The 23,922-nt window shown below is 39.1% G+C and overlaps 1 protein-coding gene across 6 annotated transcripts; it reads left to right on the top strand.

Moving 5' to 3' along the window:
* Window positions 1-3,250: 3,250 nt before the first annotated feature.
* lpin1a (lipin 1a) lies at window positions 3,251-22,159 on the top strand. 6 transcript variants are annotated; one of them, XM_068594455.1, is made up of 24 exons: window positions 3,251-3,408; window positions 6,429-6,629; window positions 7,186-7,281; window positions 9,897-9,993; window positions 10,083-10,305; window positions 11,517-11,591; window positions 11,814-11,906; window positions 12,122-12,236; window positions 12,612-12,840; window positions 13,201-13,353; window positions 13,521-13,614; window positions 14,226-14,428; window positions 14,610-14,703; window positions 15,012-15,081; window positions 16,309-16,389; window positions 16,796-16,888; window positions 17,048-17,109; window positions 17,223-17,361; window positions 17,813-17,961; window positions 18,171-18,257; window positions 18,590-18,742; window positions 19,047-19,161; window positions 19,251-19,354; window positions 19,482-22,159. In XM_068594455.1, the coding sequence occupies exons 2-24, from the start codon at window positions 6,438-6,440 to the stop codon at window positions 19,654-19,656; spliced, it is 2,892 nt and encodes a 963-aa protein (XP_068450556.1). In that variant the 5' UTR covers window positions 3,251-3,408; window positions 6,429-6,437; the 3' UTR covers window positions 19,657-22,159. The 6 variants fall into 6 exon arrangements, with proteins under 6 accessions (XP_068450556.1, XP_068450642.1, XP_068450721.1 ...); XM_068594541.1 differs by having other exon boundaries at window positions 12,125-12,236; XM_068594620.1 differs by lacking the exon at window positions 16,309-16,389.
* Window positions 22,160-23,922: the final 1,763 nt, after the last annotated feature.

A 23,922-nucleotide genomic window follows, 5' to 3' on the forward strand; every position in this document is an offset into this window, starting at 1 on the left:
ACACACAGATACACAGACACACAAACACACACATGCACGCACACACACGCACACACACACACACACACACACACACACACACACACACACACACCACAAAAGCCATTCTCTCAAATTCCTAGAAAGACATTCCAACTCCTTCTCGTTTAATGCTCACTTGTTGAGCAAGTAACCGTTTACTGTGTTTGAAAGTTTTGCATTACATCACTATGTTGAAAGTGTAAGGAGAGGCGGGGGCTGGTTCTCAGAATCATTGAGCAACATCAACAACAACAACAGAAAAGCCATTAGAACCAGCCAGGCAAGCTTTTGTGTTCATTTCTCTAAAGTAGGGACTCTGTGTCCAGACTCCGGTGTCAGGAATAAATAGCACCTTACACAAGCGTCCTTTAATCTGATTACAGAAGTCAGCATCCTATAATAACAGTTGAAAAGAGCTATAAACCGTTTTTAGTTTGATGTATTGTTCTGCCAGCGTCCAGTGGAAGTGAATTGGTTGTCTGTTTGTGCAGCAGTAAGCCTTCTACCTTTAATTTTATTGTTTTCACTGGAGGAATTTTGATTGGCATGCCTTAAACCTTTAAATAAAAAACAAACAAACACTGATTATTCTCAGGAGCGTGTTTTGGCCTGGTAGCATCATTGTTGAATACTAGTGAACATTTTCATAACTATTTGCCTGTAGCCAAGATAGAAATGATTCCATTGTTGATTTTGCTCTGGTATTTCTGATCGATCGCTTGTCATTATCATGCTTTGCTTTACAAGGTCAATTTCTACTTTTATTAAAGGCATATTTAAATATTTATACATGCACATTATGCCAGGAGTGCTCTGGGAATATTTTTCCCAGCCTTCTCCTTGTCTCAAACCCGCACATGTCTAATCTGTCAACAACATAATATTATACTGACAGAGTGAGCTGAGAATAAAACACATACATACTATAGGCTAACCCGTACACAAAAGACATTATCACATCCCATCTCCTTGCTGGTATCATGCAGGCAAAACGAGGGCTGCAAGAGAGACTGGTAAGAGCCCGCATCACAAAGGTATGTGGCAGGCGATCCAAAATGTCACAGGCTATAAACGTAGGAGTTTCACCAACATGTGTGAGGCCACGTTGACAAATGAGTCAACCACCTTTTATTCTCGCTCCTCAACAAAGAGTCAGCTGTCAAGTCTGCTCGGTCTCCAGAGCACAGCGGTTGTGAGGAAAACCCAGAGAAGAGTGAATATGAGTAAAGATGCTGGGCCTGATAACATCCCAGGTTGTGAACTAGAACATGGAGAAGAACATGCGCCAAGCAGCTAACTGATGTCCTCACTGACATCGTCAACATATCATAGAGTGGATCTCAGAGAACCACCTCCTGCTCAACATCAGTAAAACCAAGGAGCTGATTACTGACTATATAAAAAAGGAGTCGAAGATGCATCGCCCCGTCTCCATCAATGAAGCTGAGCGGCTTTAGGTTCCTGGTAATAAGCATCACAAACAACCTGACGTGGCCCTTACGTATCTCCATCCTGCTGATGAAAGCTCATGAACAGCTGTTTTTCTTAGGGAAATTTAAGAAGGCTAAATTCTCGTGTAGAGTTCTTGTCAACTTTTTCACAGAAGCAAGAGAAAGCATCCTGACTGCAAACATTACAAAGTGGCATGGGATGTGTACGGCCCAGGACAGGAGGGCCTGCAAACAGACACGGGGGATATTAACAATAATCCCCCCAGCCACAACCTGCTCACCATGCTGCCGTCTGGAAAGAGATAGAGTATCAGCTGCCGAACCACCAGACTTCAAAACAGCTTCTTTCCTCTGGCTGTGAGACTCCTAGATTCATCCTCCACCCTCCATAAATAATATAGATTTTTGTCTTTCCTTCCTAGTAAATTGGGACTACAATCAACATGTTGTTGTGTAACCCTTTCGTACAATGACAAATAAAAACCGTGTAACCTTGTATCAGTAGAGGTCAATATGTGTCACATCACATTGATATTTTCATCTCTTCGGAATAGTTTGATAGTTTGAGCGTTCTCGCTGAGAGTCAGATGAGATGATGGATACACTCTCGTTTCAGAGTGGTCGCAATCAACTCATCCAACAGCATCAGCGAGAAAGCCAACAAGTGTATTTCCAAGATCTTGAACTATTCCCTTCAGTTGTGGCCAAAGTGGAGCGGATGCAGAGGTGAGGTAAATGGGATTTCAACATCAAAACAGTTTAATGACTTGTGATATTTACTTATTTAAAATCAGTTCATGCTTAACATTCTTAATTTGCGTTAAGCCTGCTATTTGGGGATCAAAACATACTAAGAACAATATATTAGTCTGGACTCAATGTTCTCAGGGCAGCCGGGCAGATTTACATTTTGAAAACTGAGACACATTTTGTACGTTGCACAACTACTTTCAAGTCTTCTGAATGTCATCGCTATTCTGGGCTTCTCTGCTTCACATAATAGACTTGTATTGCTTTAAAATAATAACACACCATTGTTTACTGTCACTCTTCTCTCAGTTATACATTCAGGAAAATGCCCAAACATGTACTGCTGTACTCTCTGTAATCTAAGATTGTTTTATATGTTTTGTAAATGTGTTGCTACATCATCTAGTTTTGCTATGTGGGGTTTCACATGTTGTTTAGTCTTCTCTCTAGAGTAATGAGAGAGGAATCTATTTTGGCTCTTGAGTATTTGCTATCCAAATAGTTAATAAGTCATTAATAATCAACAAAAGTAATTTGTAATTATGAATGAAATACATAATTAATAAAAAAAAAAAGGTCTTAATGGTTCTGGTCTGCAGGTGTAAATGTTGGTACGTTGTTGATCCATAAACATTGGACCAAATGTCCTGCAGCTCTTTTCCAGAAAGTCAAATAGTCCACGAGAGAGCTCTTCCCTATTAGTTCAAGCCTAAGTGACAGGTGTCATGCTGGGTGAGGAATGAACACAGCCACAACATGGCAACAGGAGTTCTTTAAAATGCGTTAGGTGATCTAAAAGCAACCTATAAATCCTTGATAGAACAATATTAGAAAACAGAAAATACACGAATAGTATAACTATAAATCATAGTTAAGCCTAATGCATGAGCTAATTGATTTTAGGAGGGAAATATTCTGTCACGCTTGTGTGACGTCATTGCCGCCTCAGCCAATCAGATCGGTCTGTATTTGCAGTCCGGTGGCGGTGGGAGGAATATTTTAAGAGTAGTTTAAATAGCGAAGCAGCCTCGAGCGGAGACGGCAGGTTGAAGACGTCGGGAAAGCGTTACACACAATGTTTGGTCTGAAGGCTGACACGTAGCGGACTAACACTGCAGAGGACGTGCTGCCGGGACATTTGGATGGCGGAAAGATTTCGGAGCGAAAAGCGAAATCAATAAGTACTGTAAGTAGGATCGCTGGATTGTACAATAACCGGACGTTGGTAGAATATTACACATCGCAATAGCATGTGTATATATATATATTCAGTATTTGGTCATTAAAGGCTTGAACGTCGGTTTTCCGTAAAATAACCTGCCGCTGTTTGAATGGAGATCCGGTGCAGAGCCTCACCCCGTGTGCAGATGTTTACATGTCGCCTCACAGGCCACACATGCTACTACAATCACAAGCCCATGTCTGTCTCGTGTATAATTCAGCTTCAACAGAGGCGTCTTCATGTCAACAAAAACACATGCCCTTCTATTTATGTTTTATTTATTGAGGATGTGATCAGACATAATTACAAATAAACAAGACAAGAAAAAGATCTTCGATTGCCCTTGAAGCCATTTGATTGTGTTAGTGATCCCAAAGTGTCAGACTGCTGCTCCAGACACATTTAATTATGTCTGTACATCCTCCAGCTTCTCGGTTACCTCTGTCCGCCTGTTCACATGTGAGGATCTCTGTCTGCTTGACATTGACTAACTTTGAATATAAAAGCCTCTGTGGGGTTTGAGTGTGGCTGCTCACTCGCCTCAGAAATAACATCAGTTAAGGTTCCCTTCCTGTCGTAGTACAAGAAATAGCATTACGTTGAATATATGCGTTGTCTCGTGATTGGCTATTACATAATGGAGAAGCATTGTGATTGGCTGGGTGACTGGCCAAAGCTTTGTGTGTGTGTGTGTGTGTGTGTGTGTGTGTGTGTGTGTGTGTGTGTGTATGTGTGTGTGTGTGTGTGTGTGTGTGTGTGTGTGTGTGTGTGTGTCAATGGTCCCGTGTGTTTGCACGTGGTCCATGTTGACAGTGATATCAGATCTATGGCATGTCCATAAATGAGTGCATGTGTGTGTGTTTGTGACACAAATAACATGAAGAACAAGGGGTCAAACATTATGTAATCACTGTGAATGAGTCCCACTCCCAGTTCTTGAGTAATACGTCTTAGAGATTAAAGGGTTAATGCACCCAAATTTCAAAACAGAAACCATAAATAATTTCACTGCTGTGGTATTTAATAAACCAGACAAGTATCTTCGTATTAATAGCATTGAAAAACATTTTATATTCCAAAAGAAGTGTCTTGGTTACGGTCCACAGACCTCTATGTCAACAATTTATTTCAAACTACTTGAGACTTTGCTGTGGAAAGTGAATATAAAAAACAAAGCTATTTGCACACCTAGATGTCACCTAACTGATGTTTTCGTATTTTTGTAAACCATAAAGCCATCTTTAAACATACTTTGATGTGATGTAAGCAGAGGTACCAATTCTGGACAGTGTATTCATTGGTTTAACAACAGTGTTGCTGTGTTTTGTGTTGCGTTGTGTAGCTGTAGCGAACGGGTGTGAACAAGTCTAGTGTTGGGATTAAGTGGCACACTCGGATCTGATGTACAACAGAATAATGCTGGGTCATTAGTGAGAGATTAACAGTAATTGATGGGTGTTAACAAATCATTTTTGTCCTTCTAATGTTCTCACATGGTCTGCCAAAATATAGAGCCATCTGTCTCCTCTGCACGCTGTGATTGTGTGTGTGTATGTGTGTGTGTATGCATGTGTGTATGCGTGTGTGTGTGTGTGTGTGTGTGTGTGTGTGTGTGTGTGTGTGTGTGTGTGTGTGTGTGTGTGTGTGTGTGTGTGTGTGCTTGGGTGTTGGGGTGGTTGTATCTGAGTCAGCACAAACAGTTGGCAGGTGGAGATTTGAACGAGCAGTTTGTTTGGAGATAAGACGTGATGATACTTTGTACCTATGTATACATTTGTCCTTTTTCTCTTTTTCTCATATTCTTTTCATCCTCTCTTTCTGCCTTTTTAGCTGCCTTTCTTTCTTTCTCTCTTTCTTTCCAAATCTTGATGTCCTCACTTTTCATTCTTTCTTCTTAGTGCGTTGTTTCCTTTTCATTTGAATAAAGTTCATCCAACTCATTTAGCAAATTCTGATATGGCACATTAGCAATGCTTTCACCCTTGTTTGAGGCTTCAGTAGCTGTCAGTTATGAATAAATAATCAGGCACATCAATGATTTTGTTGCATTGCACAATAGTTGAAAGTTGCTTTAGATATTTTGCAATGTACAAAAAAAAGAAAATAATCCACAAACTCTTATTGATGTCATAACTGGAGTTGCTCCCATAGGACCAATAGCTGGTGTAAAATGTATCCAACATATACATTGTAAAGAATTACATATATTAAGCATTCGTATAAAATAATGAATTATCGACTTATTAATTAAGTATAAACAGTCTCTATAGATTTCTACGCTGAATGTATTTTATATTTCTCTCTCTCTCTCTTTCTCTCTCTCTCTCTCTCTCTCTCTCTCTCTTTCTCTCTCTCTCTCTCTCTCTCTCTCTCTCTCTTTCTTTCTCTCTCTCTCTCTCTCTCTCTCTGATCAACAAATCAAAAAACCACCCGCCTTGCAGCTCAGTGAATGCATTTCCCAGTCTGTGTCTCTCTCCAGAGCCGTGTTTGGCATTCTAGACAGGGAGCAAAGAGGCTGTGGATCAGAGAGACGGGAACAGCACCACATGCTTACTCTTGACCCATCGAGTGCATTTGCATTACAGAAATGTACAAACCATTTTTTCTTTATTTTTATGAAAAGCCGAATGTTTTCCCATCCGTGCACCCACATACCAATCACAAAGATCACGCTTAGCAACGACGCAAGAATACTGCACCATTGTTTATGGTTTTAGCTAAGACTGCCAGGTTGGCTGGTGTGTGTGGGGCGGGCAGTCACTGGATCAATAATGCATTGTAATGTGGCAGCAAGGCCTAACACAAAACAGCTCATCTGTTGTGAGTTTGATCCCTGACAGTCAATAGGTCCATTGAAGGTGATTTGTCCTGGCTGAGTGTGTTGCTGTGCAAATGTACATACAACCTAATTGTATGGACATTCTCTGTGGGAAAGTAATCAACCAAAGCTATCCCTCCCTCTTTCCTTCCCTGTCTGTGTCCAGTTACAGACCATGAACTATGTGGGGCAGTTGGCGGGCCAGGTTTTTGTGCAGGTCAAGGAGCTCTACAAAGGACTCAACCCTGCAACACTGTCTGGATGTATAGATGTCATCGTGGTCCAGCAGCCCGATGGCTCCCTGCAGTGCTCCCCCTTCCACGTACGCTTTGGCAAGATGGGTGTGCTGCGGTCTCGTGAAAAAGTGGTGAGATTATAGTGTGCTGCATCCCTCACACTTTCACTCAAATTCTTTTCTTTTGCATCTGCATGTCCAATGTAGTTTTGTCAAGGGCTGTTACTCGCACAACAGCGTCAAAGCGAATGCAAATAACAAATGTGTAGATACTACAAATTGTACGTGTAGAATTATTTGTAAAATCAATAAAAAAAAGATTTTTTCTTTTTTTTTTTTTAACATGTAACACAGAGAAGGTATTTCAGCCGGCCAGAAACCATGTTGTACGAGCTGAAAATCAAACCGTAATGCATAATAATGCTGCATTACAGTACAGTAAAAGTGCCAGTACATCACTCCCAGCACTGAGTACTGTATGTGTGCATTTGTATATCTTCGCGGGTGAGTTAAAAGTGGCACACACAAAACTACAGTAGTTGCTGTCTGTGACTTGAGATGGACTACATGTTTACAGAACTAACAGTTACTGAATATGTCAACTCAAAAACCTAAACTGATGTATTTCTTTTCATGTCATTGTGGTTTAAAGCATGTTCATTTTAAGGATTATTATTTCCTCCTGCAGGTGGACATAGAAATTAATGGAGAGCCAGCAAGTTTGCAGATGAAGCTAGGAGAGAATGGAGAGGCCTTCTTTGTCGAAGAGACTGAGAACACAAGGGTGAGTAATAATAATTCACAGAGTCATTACTCTCAGTCAGTTAACACAAACAAATATAGGACGGAACATAACTCTGAAATCTAGGTTGGACGTGCAGGCTGAGCAAAAATAAACTACAAAGTGTTTGAATTTGATTGGTAAAGGATACTAGTCAGTACTTGCCCACTTGCATTGTGGTAATTTTGATTCCTCCACTTATTGATGAATCTGCAAATACATGTTGTTGTTGTTGATTTAGATCTCTGGTATTCCTGGTCAGACAAGCCCAGACGCATCATATTTAATCTAAAATCTGAATCTGTAATCTGTGAAAAACAGATACTAGCAGAATGATGGATGACTTTACGAGGCAAAGGACATATGGTCTATTTTTGAAATTTTGGGAAACAACTTTTCTGTTTGTACAGATATAGATAAAGACTTTAGCATATCAGCTGAAATATAAGATGAAGAACAAGAGGGAGCAAGAGGTCTGTTTACTTGTGGCACTTCTTGTTTACTTGTTGTCTGATATTTCATACCGGACAATAACTGAGCTACATGTTGTTACATAATGTTTCCTATGCATTGCTAAAGGTTAGCCAGTAGCCACAGTGGATATTTTTTCCAATGTTTTATTCATGATCATGTGACCTGCACTGCTGTTAGTAGCACACAAGGTCGCAACAACAAAAAAATATGCATCTACAATATATGGAATGGTACAGTATGAAGTATGCAAACAGAAAACACACACAGTAACTCATTCATCCCTTCATTCTTCAATGTCAATCGTATCTTGGTTGTGTATTAACAAATACGATAAAAGTACTTGACAAGCATCCAATCTAGGTCATAGTCTTTGGTCAGCGTTTTGCTCAAATCTTCAAAAGTAGAACTTAGAAGTTAAACTAGAATTGCACAGGATTTCATAAACTGTTCAAAAAACAAAACAAAAGTCCCATTAAAATAGCATTATCTGCAACAGTAATATATCATGTTACATGGAAGTATGTGCAGCACAAATAGAAATACATCAGAAACTAATTTTAACTGGGAACATTTAGTTTTGTGTTGACAACTGACTGTAAAATGATAGGCGAGGATTCATGGGAAGTTGGAGAGTCAGGGGCAAGAGGGGAAGCATTGCTCTGAAGGAAACACGGATCAGTGGTGAGCATGACTACAGTTGGCTATGTTTCCCAGTTAGGAATTAAGAGGAATAATTCGTAATCTGAGAAAATCTAATTCCTAATCTGAGGAATTACATTTCTCTAATTCTGCTTTCACGATTTACTGTCTGGGAGTATTTCTCCAACAGTCGTCCCATTGGTGCTCTTTTGAGTGTGTCCTGCAACAATATTGTAATGCCCCAGTCCTTAATGAATGGGAAAATAAAGTATGTTAATTTAATTCAAACAAACATTGAGAATGATTCTGTTTCACTGTTTGGACCCTCTGTCGAAATCCTTGGCCTAACTTTTCCTCCACAGAGCGGTAAACTACCAGAGGGCTATTTATAGCTCTGCCAAATTCACCTTCCCTGTAGTCGGTTGCCCACGGACTGGGCTAAGCAGTCATAGAAACGTTACTGTACAGGACTAAAGCACAGACAAACACGCACCAGATGAAATACTGCCAGATATGGCAGCGTGAGGATTGCATAGTATGTTCTGTTTCAGTATCACATGATTTATCTTCCCTCAGTGTTTTTGCTATGTCTGTCTCTCACAGTTATTGTCTCACCGTTTTGAATGGAAAAAGACCAAAAATATTTTTAAGGAACTATTTGGCATCCAGCCAAATCGTCTAAGCTTCTTCTACCACACCTCGCTTTACTCTCTCTCTATGTTCCTCGGGGGGGTGACGTTAAATATGAGGATTTGTTGCAGCTTGTGTATTCAACCCTGCGCAGGTGACATAAATGTTCACGTTCCAACAGAAATCAATCTGTAGCTTAAGACTTCAGAAATGTTCTCTGAATATCTGAATTTGTTGGTTCTCTCTCAGTGGGGTTCTCTAATAATAATAGTATTTACACCATGTCATTTATTTTTGCAGTGTAAACAGAAATATTAACAAACTGTATTATGCAGTATGCGTCACGGGCAACGTGGATTTGTCAGCAGATGAGCTGTGACTTGGCGTACTGTCCCTTTCTCTGGACCGTGTCAGGAAACGTGCTCTGCGAGGCACGTGTCAGTCTGCACTCTTTGGATTATCTCTTTATCTCTTTATTTTTGTCTCTTTATGTCCTATTGTGGTGATACTGTGAATCTGTGTGATTTCACTAATCTGAGCTCAAACCCAAATTCCAAACAGATTGTGGAAAAATATGATATGCATATGTGTATACCACATGCACATGCTCACAATATGTTTTATCCAAGCTGCTCGGCTCCGAGAAAGGTCATATCTATCTCAACGATGTGGATATTACACCGATTGCAAAACAATGTTGTTGAAACATTCATCATTGTCTTTTCTCCCAGCAGCACCAGCATGTTTACATTTGTGGTTAAAAGTTTACTCCACTTTAACCAAATACGCTTGATTTCAGTTTGAGTAGGAAGTTAATCATGATTTTTGACCATATCAATGACTTTGTGTGATAATGTTCATTTCTATGTTGACAGGAAATACTTCCATCCTACCTAGCCACGTCACCCATCATGTCAACAGGGGCGGAGTTAATGGAGTCCCAGTTAGGCAGGCGCAGTTCTCGTCATCATGGTAGGCCCTGTGGGAAAAAGAAATTTGGGCATTTGTGTGTGGGCTTTTTTTTTTTAACAGTTTTTGTGCCACTTTATCACATCACATAGACATCATGCCTTGCGGCTCACTCCCTGTCCAGAGCCTAGGACCGCAGCAAAGTGATGGCGGTATGATGAAGAAGAGGAAAAAGAGAAGGAGGAAGACACGACCAGAAGCAGGCGGCGGAGGAGGAGGAGGGAGGAGAGAGGAGAGCGGGGAAGAGTTCTCGGAGGACCAAGATATGTTTACTATTGACTTGAGCTCGGATGAGGACAGAGCTAGTGACGACAGGTGTGTATGTGTGTGTGTGTGTGTGTGTGTGTGTGTGTGTGTGTGTGTGTGTGTGTGTGTGTGTGTGTGTGTGTGTGTGTGTGTGTGTGTACAAGTGACAGATTGTTTGATTGTGTGTTTCAGTTCAGGCTTTACGAATTGACATAAAAGCACTTGTGACCGTGATCATTTTGTTGGTATGTTGTTGGTGTGTGTGTGTGTGTGTGTGTGTGTGTGTGTGTGTGCGTGCGTCAAAGAGCAAGATAGAGTAAGACAGACACACAGACAGAGATTATTAAATGCCAGTAACATTATTTCATTGCTGTGGTGAAGAACCTTCATCAGTTGTTTATGTTTGTTAAGCAGATAAATCACTGCCAAGTTTGTTTATGTCTTTCAGGCATGAATGATGTTCATTGTTGTTTCAGCAATCTGAAAAACACAATGATCATAAAATATGGAATTACAAAAACCTGAGGACATCCTATTAATGGACAAATTGGAATTTGTCCATTTATAGCTGTGTTGTTTTGTGGGTTGGAATGGAGACGCCTCGAGGCCAGACCGAAATATCTCAACAGTTATTGGATTGATGCCATGGAAGTTGTACAAACAATCATGTCCCCTTCAAGATTAGTTATATTGACTTTGACCATATCCTCACTCATTATGTAGCACCATCACCAGGTCCAATATCATGTTATGGACAAGATATTGGCACCTGTAAAAGTAAGGATGTTCCTGCTATTTTTGATCTCTCAAATTAAATGCTGAGGACAGATCGAGAATTTCTGTACTGGATGTGTGTGTGTGTGTGTGTGTGTGTGTGTGTGTGTGTGTGTGTGTGTGTGTGTGTGTGTGTGTGTGTGTGTGTGTGTGTGTGGAGCCCTTTTAAAAAAACAGTTCTGTTTGTGAAGGGATTCGTTCCCACAGTGTGGCTTTTTTTTATGGGAAGTCAACCACATGCTAAAATGGGAAAATTCCCAAAACATTTAAGGACATCTTCCTGATGCTATGTTAAATACTGTACTATGTGTGGTTACAGTCAAACAGACTGCAAATGTATTTTTCCAAAGTAAGGATGAGAGATTGAGCATAAATAAAACCACTTGTTGTACTTTATTCGGACATCCTGAGATACCATGTATTTATAATGTAAGGTGTGAGCACAGGCTGTGAAGTAAAGTGTGTATATGAGTGACATCTCCCTGCTTGTGTGCGTTTGTGTTCAGACCTGTGTATGGTGATCAAGGGTCTACAGCCAACGCGCACACACACCACAGCACAGATTGGATCCATTCACAGAGGTATTACTTTGATACAAATAACATTGAGATACACACTTTATGATAAACTTCTCTTCATATCCTCCATTCAGTTCATTTTTTTCTGTTCATTTTGTACAAAGCATGTTTAATAATTTTGAGTTGATATAATCATGACTCACTGTCTTGCAATCTATCTTTCTGTGTCTTTGTCGGTCTTTTTTCTGTGTGTGTTGTGGCTCTTTATGTCTTATCTTTCTGTAGTCACATGATTAAGGACTCTCTCTCCATCCCTCCACCCTGTGGTCTGTCGATCTCTTGTCCTCAGAAGACTTCTCACTTCTCCACCCATGTTAGGTATCACCTACAATTTTACCCTCTCTGAATACTGGAAAATAAATTATGCATTATTAATTTTAAAAAAAAAGGTTTTGCAAGAAATTGATACAGTATTAAAACATTATTAAATATGCATTGTATATAAGGATTTCGATTATAGTAGGTATGTTGAAGGTACTTCATCTGTTAAAATATAGACTACAAATGGATAAAAGTATTTTTCACTTTCCCAGCAGCCCCGACGATTCTCGGTCGTCAACACCAAAGAGCGACTCAGAGCTAATTAATCCAAAGAAAGACAACCCGGAAATGTTGTGGACCTGGGGGGAGCTGCCACAAGCTGCTCAGGTATGCACACACAGCAGAAAGCACCTCAGCAGGTCTATGTATTTTATTCAGATTTCAAAACAATATGCATGTTGTTTTGGTTCTACACATTAGTATTGTACATAATTTACAGTCATTAAAAGAAAAGTTCGATTTTTTTTGGGGAAAGCCTGCTAGCTAAGCTTAGCATAAAGACGGGAAACTGCTAGCACAACAGTCCGCCAACCAGCACCTTTACAGTTTATTGCTTAACATTAATAATATAATCAGCAGTTATCAGCAGAAATTCAAGATTTTTTTCTTCAGGAAATAAACCTTAAACCATAAAACCAACCAACTATAAAATTTCAAAAAAGTAATTTTTACGTAAATTTCATCTCCCTTTCTCTTTCACAGCCGTCCTTCTTGACTTCCCACCAGAAGCAGGACCCTCTCTCAGCAGTCTCCATCCCAGTGTCTGCCAGCACTCACTTCAGAGCCATCAGTGACACCGGACCCCCCTCCTTCACCCTCTATGCTCCCCAGCCAGCGGAGACTCCTGCTCACGACAGGGACAAGGACACGGAGGAAGGAAAACATGGCGCCGGAGTGGTCCTACCCGCTCAGACTGAGGACAGGGCTGGAGGTGAGCATGGCAGCTCTAGGGGAGGGAAACATGATGATAATGTGCAAAGTATTCTCTAAAAGCCTAAAATATTAAAAGAATGATGTACCTGTGTTTTTACTCATCACCTTTATGTATTGCTAACGTCTCTCTGTCATACACTTGCACATTAGCGACCTCTAGTGGGTGTTTTCCGCATGTTTCGCAAATGTGATTTCTGAGACGTGTTAGCATTTCCGTGGATGAATCATAAATGACCAAAACAGCCTATTTGTAAACTAAGTGATTGTAGAACGTTAACCTCACGTATCAGTATATCCTGGTAACCCATGAGCTTGTTTTATATGCATCAATTGATTCTTTACTTGCTGGTTTCTCTAGTGACAGAGGTGGATATTGTTGGGCCATCGTGTCCAGAGATGGAGGGTTTAGCAGCCTGCTCGGTGTCTCCCAGGATGCTTCTTGATCATCTAGATGAAGGTGAAAATAGAGGAAGTCCCATTAGAAGAACAGATTCGCCATCTAAGAGGAAAGGTATAAGTTCTCTATTTTAAGTAACATTAACAAACGTGCGCTTATGGAGTGAGACATGTTTTACACAAATGTTGAAAAGAGGACACAAGTCAGTCTATGAGGAACATAACGTGTATATGTGCTTTCTTATCATGCTACTGATAATGTGTAATATTTTCTCTTATTAGAAAAGAGAAGCCAACACCTTGGTGCTGATGGTATATACCTGGACGACATTACACAGCTGGAGCCTGAAGTAGCTGCTCTGTACTTCCCGAAAAGGTTCAGTAACAAACATTTACATACGTAACATGTTTGTGCATGTTTGCTTTATGTAAGTGCAAAACATATTAAGTCCAAATACACACACCTATAAAGAGCTTTCACGTGATGTAATTTACCCTGTGATGGTCACCATGGAGGTCTTGTCTTCGACCTTTTGACAATATTTGTGATATATGGCCATAGTTAGCCGTCACTGGATTATATTACATTACATTTATTTAGTTGGCGCTTTTATCCAAAGTGACTTGCAATGATTACATTCGAACACGTTGGTACGAGAAGAAAAAAAAGACTAATTCATGAAAGTTCATCAACTGGATCAAATATCCTAATCTTTGAGTGCTACATTTATAAACAATAAGAATAGTTAGTTTAAATAGTTTTAGTTTTTTATGGGGTATGCATGGTGCAGTCTGAACAGATTCATCTTCATGTTGTGGTTTACTGTAAACACCTAAATAATTGTGGTCCCCGTAGTTAGCTGACATTAAAGTTGTTGCTTTTCAAAACTGTTAAGTTACTTTAAGGCACGTCAGGCTGGTGTCTCTTTGACCTCCACCGTAACAACAATATTTTTTAGAGATGTCTGTGCTTCTCACTTTCCTCAGTGACGGAGGCAGTAGCTCATTGAGAGTGGACTCCGAGATGATGATGATGATGGGAGTGCGGAGCGCTAACCAGTCCCCACAGTCAGTCGGTAGCAGTGGGATGGACAGTGGCGTAGACAGCTTGTCCGACCAAGTAGGGGACCTGCCTCATGTCGCAATATCTTTGTGCGGAGGACTCACGGACAACAGCGAGATCACAAGAGGTAGGAGAAGGAATGTGCAAGGAGGCAATGACAAGGTTACAGCGCTGTTGACTTTTAAAGTTTTCAAACACATCTGTCAATCTGTGTGTGTGTGTGTGTGTGTGTGTGTGTGTGTGTGTGTGTGTGTGTGTGTGTGTGTGTGTGTGTGTGTGTGTGTGTGTGTGTGTGTCACATGCCACAGAGCAGTTCCAGGAGAGGGCAATTTCCTACCAGCAGTTCTCTGAAAACCCTTCTCTTATCGATGACCCGAACCTGGTGGTCAAGATAGGAAGCAAGTATGTATTGCTGATGAACTGTGATTCTCATAAAAACTGCATCATGCTGCAATACTAATTTAGCTTTCGAAGAAATAGTTACATATTTTGGGAAATCTGCTTATTTTATTTCTTGCCTGAAGGAAGATGAAAGGATCAGCATTTCTCTCTTGGCTGTAGAGATGTAAAAAAGATGAAGCCAGTACTAGTGAGCATAGTTAGCACAAAGACTAGACAATAGGATATGTATGTAAATATATATATATCTATGTCTTTGTCTCACTAAGGTGTAAAGAAGCGCTTATAGTGCCCTCCTTTATCTATTGCAGGTACTACAACTGGAACACGGCGGCTCCTGTCATGTTGGCCATGCAGGTCTATCAGAAACCACTGCCACAGGTAAGACCGCCACAGTAATACATACATATTTATGTTTTATGTTATGAGTTCAATAATTCAGTGGTTGGAGAAGTTCTCATTTATATTTAACTTGAATTAACCAGTTGTAACCAGTTGTATTACCAAAATCTACGAAAAGTACCAAACATAAAAGTAATCGTGTCAGCATTTTTATACTGTAGTTCTTTTTTTTGTAATCTTTTGTATTTAAAATCTAAATCTGCAAAATTACTAAGTCACTACAGCTGTCAGATAAATGCAATAAACTAAAATAGTTCTCTCTGAAATATAATTAAGTAGCTGTTTAGTACAACGTAGAAAAGCTCAAGTCAAGCACAAATGCCTCAAATTGTAGGCAGTCCAGTACAGTTACATTCAACCAGCGTTTATGTTTATTATTTTTATACACTATTATATGCTACACTATTTTTTTCATCTATCATATAAAAGTGATCTGCCTTGTGTCATAGTTTCTGTCGTGTGTGTGGAGCTCTTTTCACCAGTACATGAAGAGGCTTTTTTTTTTATGTTGCTTTTGATCCTGACCAAGGCCTCGAGCCCCAGTTCCTTTCCATTTTGTGATGTCCTCTTTCTTTTTATTGTGGTGATAAAATGAAACGGTTGTGGCTACAACATTTCTGTCCTTCAGGGTAAAATGATACAGTACATAAATATTATTTGGAATTTCAAAAGAACTATATTAAGTTTTTAAACTTTTTCAATTTGATTATACTATCATTAATTAATTGGGTAGTGTTTGGTATCTTAATTGTTCCCCAACTTCCCGCATCACTTTCTCCTGTGTACTCCCAGCATTTCGCAATTATGAATCATTAATAATTATCCTTAATCAGATGTGTCAGTTCAGTGTTGTCAATTGCCAGTGTCTATGTCTTTATTTGTATGAAAAACGTAAAGCAAATGCTACCAGATGATGTGTGTTCACATTTGTTTCTGGCAGTCGTATTAATACAAATTCTAACTTTTCAGTTATTGTTGTACAATAACTGATAACTGATTTCATTTGATTATTTATACTTACTCCAGTGGAAGAAGCTGATTGATACTAAGACGGGGAAGCTCACATTAAAGCTGCCTGTCTTATACCACAGTGAAATATGAAATCTGTTTTCTTAACACTTTAATAATACCATGTCTTTATCCCCCTCCTAAATTTTTTCCATTTTATTTACACATTTTCTGTCTCCTAACTGTCTCTGTACCAAGTGTTGGTGTTTGAGTTACGTGTTTTCTGCATTTGGCCTCTTCTCATACTGCCTCCCTGGTCTGTTTGGCGCATCCCAACATGTATGAAGTTTTCTTGCTTTGCTTGAGTGTTGGTCAGGGCATGTCTTTGTCTGTCTGATTTTTTACCATCAGTTTTAACCACCGGCAACCACGTCTCTACTCTTCCTTGTGGTGTGTCTTGGTGCATTTCCCCCACTGATCCAGTCACAATCTTCAGTCTCTTCCTTTCAGGTGTCACTTTGAAACCATTTCTCTTTTTGTGTTTGCGTGCCATTGAAAATTCAACTGTATTTGCCTTCATTTTGGTGAATTATAGTTGGAGTTGTGTGTGATTTTCATTAATGATCTTTACATTTGTTTATGGGTTCACCTATGTTTTGTACTTCACTTTGTTTCGAGTTTTTTCTATCAGTTTTGAGTTACATTTTCAGTCAGTTTTGAGTTGTATGTGCATGGTTGTCTCCAGGCCTCAGTGGAGAACATCATGAAGGAGAAGATGCCAAAGAAAGGAGGACGCTGGTGGTTCTCATGGAGGAGCCGGAACAGCGACTCCAAATCAGTGAGTGCAGCAATAATCACATTATTAATGCGCTTTTGTCTATATTATCTGCACAGTAAAGAGTGTCGGATAGGAGAAATGAGAGCGACGAAGACTGGCAGCCTCACATGTTTCAGTTGATTAATTAAACCACTTGTGATCTTTGACATCTGTGCACAGGAATCAGTGACAGATGCAGGAGACAGTGGAGAGAACTCTCTCACTATGCCCTCAGAAAACAGGTAACTTCAACTTTTTTGTTCTCACTCTTAAATCCACTATATTTCTCTCTCAACACTCCCATTTGCAACACTGTTCAAAGTTTCAACCAAGTCGGTTGTCTTGGATTTTTCAGAATGAAGGATGAGTCATCCTCTAGTGATGAAGACCACAGATCGTCCAATCAGGCGCCAGGATCTTGCCAGTCAGAGCTCCTTCTGTGTTCTGGCACTATCTGTTATAAGAAGACTCTTCGGCTCACCTCTGAGCAACTGGTATATATCATTACTGTTGGTTTTATTAACCTTGATAAGTACAAAAAATGCAGACAAGGCAGTTCATGGCTTTTATGTACCAACGTATTTCATATTTCAAACTATGTTGCATCTAGAATGTAGTCAAAGTTACCTGTTGCTTAGTTAACACACATGGATATTGTATCTGCTTTAGACCAGTCTCTCAATCACAAAATGGTCACACTGGATGGAAACGTGGCTTTATGGATTACAGACTCTATCACTGCAAACACTGGAATGAAAGATAATTGTCAACATTAAGTGGTATCTTTAATTGAAAGGTCTTATTCTAAAATTGTGTTAAGACGAATACCCCAAACGTTGTTGTGTTTTTGCATGCATTCTTTACATGTGTAAAATGAGTCTAGAACACTGTTTTTACCTTTCTTTTTTCAATCTGTGGTATGTGTGTGTGTTTTTGTTTTTACAGGCCAGCCTGCAGCTGAAGGAAGGTCCGAATGATGTGGTGTTCAGTGTGACCACTCAGTATCAGGGCACCTGTCGTTGCCATGGCACAATCTATCTTTGGAGCTGGGATGACAAGATAGTCATCTCGGATATAGACGGTACCATCACCAGGTAAAAGAAAGCAATATATAGAGATAGTCTCGTTGTCACGGTTATTCTCCAATGTGAGTTTCACAAACCAAGCTCCAGCAGAGAGCCGCTCAGTTTCAACTTTTCACCAGTAAATGTGAAGCTCTACAAAGATTTGGTGTTGGTGGTTTGTCTCTTTAAGTGTGTCTGTATTGATCAGAAGATGTTGCCTCTCTTGTGTCACGTTGTAGGTCAGACACTTTGGGTCACATCCTCCCCACACTGGGTAAAGACTGGACCCACCAGGGTATCGCACGGCTCTACCACAAAGTCAGCCAGTGAGTAGTACTTTACAGTTTGCACACAGGGTCCAGACTGCAGTTTGTAAAAGGCAATCTGGCTAAATCAGATTATGGGTCGGTAACCTTTTTAAATATAAAGAGACATTTTTTTATTTGTACAAGAGGGCGCTCAACATCAAAATACTCTCTTGCACAGTTATTGCTTGTGCCATGGCTGAAGTTACTGCAGGCCAATTGTGTCATGCTGTGGTTGCCTACCCCTCGTTAACTGAAATATATGTAATGACATCATTGTAATGATTCCTTATTTAAATCTGAGGGCACAGCTAAGTACAAGCTCTCTCTTTGTGTCTCTCGCTCTGTCACAGGAATGGATATAAATTCATGTACTGCTCAGCGAGGGCCATTGGCATGGCTGATATGACACGAGGCTACCTGCACTGGGTCAATGAGAGGGGTACCATGCTGCCAATCGGCCCGGTGCTGCTCAGTCCAAGCAGTCTTTTTTCTGCCTTGCACAGGTCACATACACACCACATTTACAAAAATGCTACACTGGAGTATTCAGAATTCATATGGCCTTAGAGCCAACTGAAAATATTTAACAGTATTGAATAAAAATTACTTCAATTTTGTATTTATCAATTATGTTTTTGACCAAAATGACACAATATATTGTTTTTAGATTCTTGAAGCAATTGGCTAAATATATATATATGAGGGATTTTCATGCTTTTACTTTTCAAAACCCAACTGCATGATAAACTTAAAGGTCTTTCCAGTGGAGGTGTAAAATGTGTTTTGATGTTGTGCCATGTTGTGTAGGGAGGTGATTGAGAAGAAGCCAGAAAGGTTTAAGATTGAGTGCCTCACAGACATCAAGCAGCTGTTCTACCCCAACACTGAACCTTTCTACGCTGCTTTTGGCAACAGAGCTACAGTGAGTCTGCTGCACATGACACAAGCAGGTACTTTCTCTGTATCCTGTTGGTACCTCTTACTTAATTGTTTGTTTATGTGTGATTTCAGGATGTATATTCCTATAAGGAGGTGGGCGTTCCTCTGAACAGGATTTTCACTGTCAATCCCAAGGGAGAGCTGATACAGGAGCATGCCAAAACCAATATCTCCTCGTAAGCTTTATTCTCTGTTTCATTTGATTTACATTCATTAGATTTGACTCTGGACACATGTGTGTACAGATGTTTGACATCTGAGTTATGCTTAAAATTTGTAAACATCTCTCTGTCTCCCTCTCAGCTTTGGGCTTCTCTGCGAGATGGTTGACCATGACTTCCCGATAATAGCTCGAGACGAGAAAACAGATGTGCCGTGCTCTGACAGTTTTGACCAGGTCAACTACTGGAGCGAACGACTTCCTCATGGCCCCAACCAGAAAGTAGAAGAAGACCCACTGCCACTTGAGACAAGCTGAGAAGACCCTATCAAAGCCGTCATTGAGGATGTTGCGTACAAGACTGTGGTCAGTGGTTTCGTGACTCATCGTGAAGTTGGCGGCCCGGATTCAGAGAGAAGGTGTTGATTATTTTAAAATCAAAAAGACTCAAAGACTTTACTTAAGATGAGTTACTGCAACTACTGATTCAGAGTAAATGAATGGGTTTTCATCATCCCACATAGACAAACCACCTTGCCATCAACGAACAGAGAGAACACAAGCAGACTTAAGGGTTTATTACAAATAACTCTTTTAACTTTTTTTTACAAACAAATCACTGCTGAATTTCAACACTTGCTTGTGAGTGAGGCTAACTGACATGAGCAGTGCTCCACACAGAGAACTCACATACCACATGTTTTTAAGTGCAGTGACGCAGACACACGCACAAACACATATTGGGTCATCCCTTCTCGTATCATCTTCAAATTCAATGGAAAAAAGTCCATCTTAAAACAAACAACTGTGCTGAGTTTACCTTTGCATCGGTTGAAGTCTGCTAAAATGTAAGTACTCATCATGTAAATTAGATAAGAAACCGTTTTTGCAGACATTTTCCTGTCCTGAGATTCTACACCAGCACAACTGGCATATGCAAATCTCAAACCTGTCATCACTCTTTCTTTTTATACCTTGTTTAAGTAAGAATACTCTCAATTCTACTCATCATATGCAATATATTCACCAAATAGTACTGAGAATCTTAGTTTTACCTGGTCCAGTAGCTATAGTAACCATTTCTGACCTCAAGTGCAATAGATACAGAACAGCACTTTGCTCCATCAACACCACAACATATTACATTACATTAAAGCCATCCAGAACATGGAGAATAGCACAAATAGTGTATCTAATCATCGTTCTGTGCCGAACTCCTTTGCAGGTCCAGCTCAATGTGTGTGTGGTCTTCTGACCGTGCTACTGTGAAAGATGTGGCTCTGGCACATTTACTCATGTTCAGTGACAAAAAACAAGATAAACATGGGCCAATGAAAGTAACTTTCGTCTGTGTTCTTTTTTATACATAAAAATAAGTTAACTCCAGTGATAGCTAGAATGTAGACTATAAATCTTTCAGAGTGTATGTTATTATATTTAATTATGTATAGTGGCTAATGCTCATCAATGCAATTACTATAGAAGCCCATACAGAACTATAGTCATATTTTTTCAGTTTTGTAGAGGTGTTACTTTTAAGATCAGCATACCTTTATGAACAGCACTAATCTGCCATGTAATGGAGCAATGTGAATGCAGTGTATGCCAACACCTTTTCTTTTCACAAACACATTTATTTTTGTCAAGGTTACACATTTTTCATTTGTTACCAAATGTTTATGTTTTCATTCATAGATCAAATAACATCTACTGTACTGAATGTATGTGAGGTAGAAGCCTGTCTGTTTATTTTTTTGTCACATGTCTAACTTAAAATTGGGGGAAACCACTGTAAATAATGAACTGTCATTTTCAGAGACCATATGAAGAGAACTTTGAACAAAAAACAAAGCTCATTCAAATGCACTTCGAGCCATTTTATGCGTTACTGTGAATCTGTGAACCAGCATGTGACCACTAAAGCAAAAATAATGTATAATATATAATGCATCTTTGAATAGCAGACAGCTTCAAGAAAAGGAAAAAAAGATGATGTTGCTTCTTTCCAGATTTGAAATAATCTGAAAATGATAAAGAAATAAAAATCTCTGAGGACTTACCCTCAATGGATATTGTAGGCTGATATTAATGAGTCCTATGATGGAAAAGAAAGTGAGATCAAAATGCCAGAATACTGATCACAGAGAAGCCGCTGACAGTGACGGATTCTGTTATACTATTAAATATGTGACGTAGAATATGCTGTCTGATGCTATATTCACTTTAGAAGAAATACAACTATTGAGGAATTAACCTTTTAAACTGTGGCTGTTCACATGACTTTGGGTAGACCTAAATTGTGTAAAAAAAAAAGATACAAAGGGTGCATGCTGTTGTAAAGCTATGATGCATAATGATGTAGATATAATGATCACTGCCTTGTCACTTGATCTTTGTAGGGAAGCGTATTGCTTTAGTATTGTTTTCAGTATGTCAAACATGTTGCCTTGTAATTATTTACTGATCTGTGTGAAGTCACTGTTTAAACTCAAAAGATCCTTCTGCCTTGTCTTGTAATTACTGTATAAAGATCTTTTACTTGTGTGATAACATAAAGAATTCAAAAGTAAGAGATTTTTCATCTGAAGGAACACAATGATTCCCAAATGTTTAAATCAAATCATCTGTTTTATGATTATCAACTGTTCTTTCTGTGAAAGATCTATAAAAGCACTTGACCATGTATGCAGTCTGTCTCTATGTTGACATGGATCTGGATCCAGTTTTCTGTCCTGCGTAAAGATTATGCACTTTGAAGCAACCAAGAAGTAACAACATAGTTTGAAAACATCTGTACACATTTTTTTAAATAAACTCAAAAATGATTGCTACTTTGTTTTACTCTTCCATTCTACATAATGAATATATTTTACTTTTGAAAGATTTGAAGTTGTGTTGCTAATAAGTTTGTAGTTTTATTCGCATAATCCTGAATGTTCCTCTTTTACTTTAAGAAAAAAGGTCTGAATGCGTAGTCTACCATTTCATGGGTGAAGAAACTGACGCAAGCAGCTGTGTCGGATTACAGGAAACTTTGTCTCTCTTCCTTCCTCTCTCTCTCAAATATTTCATCACATGCCTTCTGCTTCTCCATTTCAGCTCTGGCCCCTCATAACATAGCGAATGGAGCTACCCCACCACACACATGACTGAAGAGAAATCAGGCTCTCTTTTAGGGGTCGACCATTTTGAACTACTCATGTTGTTGATTCTTTGTTTCTATAAAAAGAGGCTTTTGGCTGAATACAATCAATAATGTTGTTAGTGTTAATAGTGTTTCTTATGATGCAGAATGCAGCAATGGATTATATTAACAGTTAACTACAACATATACATTAAAAAATATTTTGGATTGTTTCTTGAAGTAAATCTAAACAGCTTCGATTAACACAAACGTGTTCTATTTCAGAGAGGCCGCACTCCCAAGGAAATTGATAGTATCAGTTGTTTCCGCAAATAAAGCATGTCATATGTTTACGTTTAAACGACGACTAACAATGAGATTTTATACATTTTTATGAAGTCCTTCATCACAATACATGTCAAAAAAGGAAGTAATTTCTACAACAACAACAACAAAAAGAACTAAATAAAATGCCATACAATAATATCAAGCTAAGCCATTGAATAATTTGTAAACCTTTACAACAGGCGTGTATACGGAGTACTGGTTGTGTTCAAAATGAACTAATCGTTCCTAAATCCCCAATCTTCACCGTACTCCAGACGTGAACACGATGTGAGTCTTTACAAGAGCTAATACTGAGCATCAGCGAGGACCACAGGACTGTTCAAGGTCTGGATTTCTTTTTGTCCTCTTTTGTTTGTGAAAGATTTGTTTGAGATTTGACAATCAACAGTTAAATTAAACTCTTTTTCATGTTGCATGAGGCTATTATGTAATAAATCAGTTCAAATTCCCATCGTAGCCGAAGTATACTTACATCACAACCTCTTAATCTGCGAGTAGAGGGCAAACCTTTGTTCTTTGTTACTTATGTGGTAATCTATTTACAGAGTTGCCTACATGATTATCAACTCTCAACATTAGTCCATCATTAGTCCATCATTAGTCCAACATGTCGGACATATGGCCGACATACAAGCAGACCGCTAAAGTCAGGAACATGTTCCTGTTGGATAGCTTGTTTTGTTTTGCTCTGTCTTCATCTGGAACTATGTGGGTGTTTTTGACATACTTTAACTATGTTTTTGGTTGTTGTACTCGTTCTAAGATAAATGGCTATTCCTTTGCCTACTTTTTAAAGTTATGTTAAAGATGCCAAATATTTACATTAGCCAGCTGTCAACCTCCATTGTGTCCAATTCATACCATGTGCATACTTTTGTGACGCTAACATAAATGTAAAATATATTAACATTTTTAACATGCACATTGCATACCATGCATTTGCTTTTCATTACAATGTTTATTATTATTATTATATTATGAAGTTTGAAAATGTTATGAAAGACTTAAACTACTTTTTTTTTCTTCTTTTTTTTACAAAATGTGTATGTTTTTTTTATTATCTGATTTTTGTGACCTTTTTTCTATGATATGACTTCTGACATATGAATTAC

This window comes from Clinocottus analis, unplaced genomic scaffold (assembly GCF_023055335.1).
Source record: "Clinocottus analis isolate CAN_PGR_092001 unplaced genomic scaffold, fCliAna1.0.p SCAF_1, whole genome shotgun sequence".
Classification (NCBI taxonomy): Eukaryota; Metazoa; Chordata; class Actinopteri; order Perciformes; family Cottidae; genus Clinocottus; species Clinocottus analis.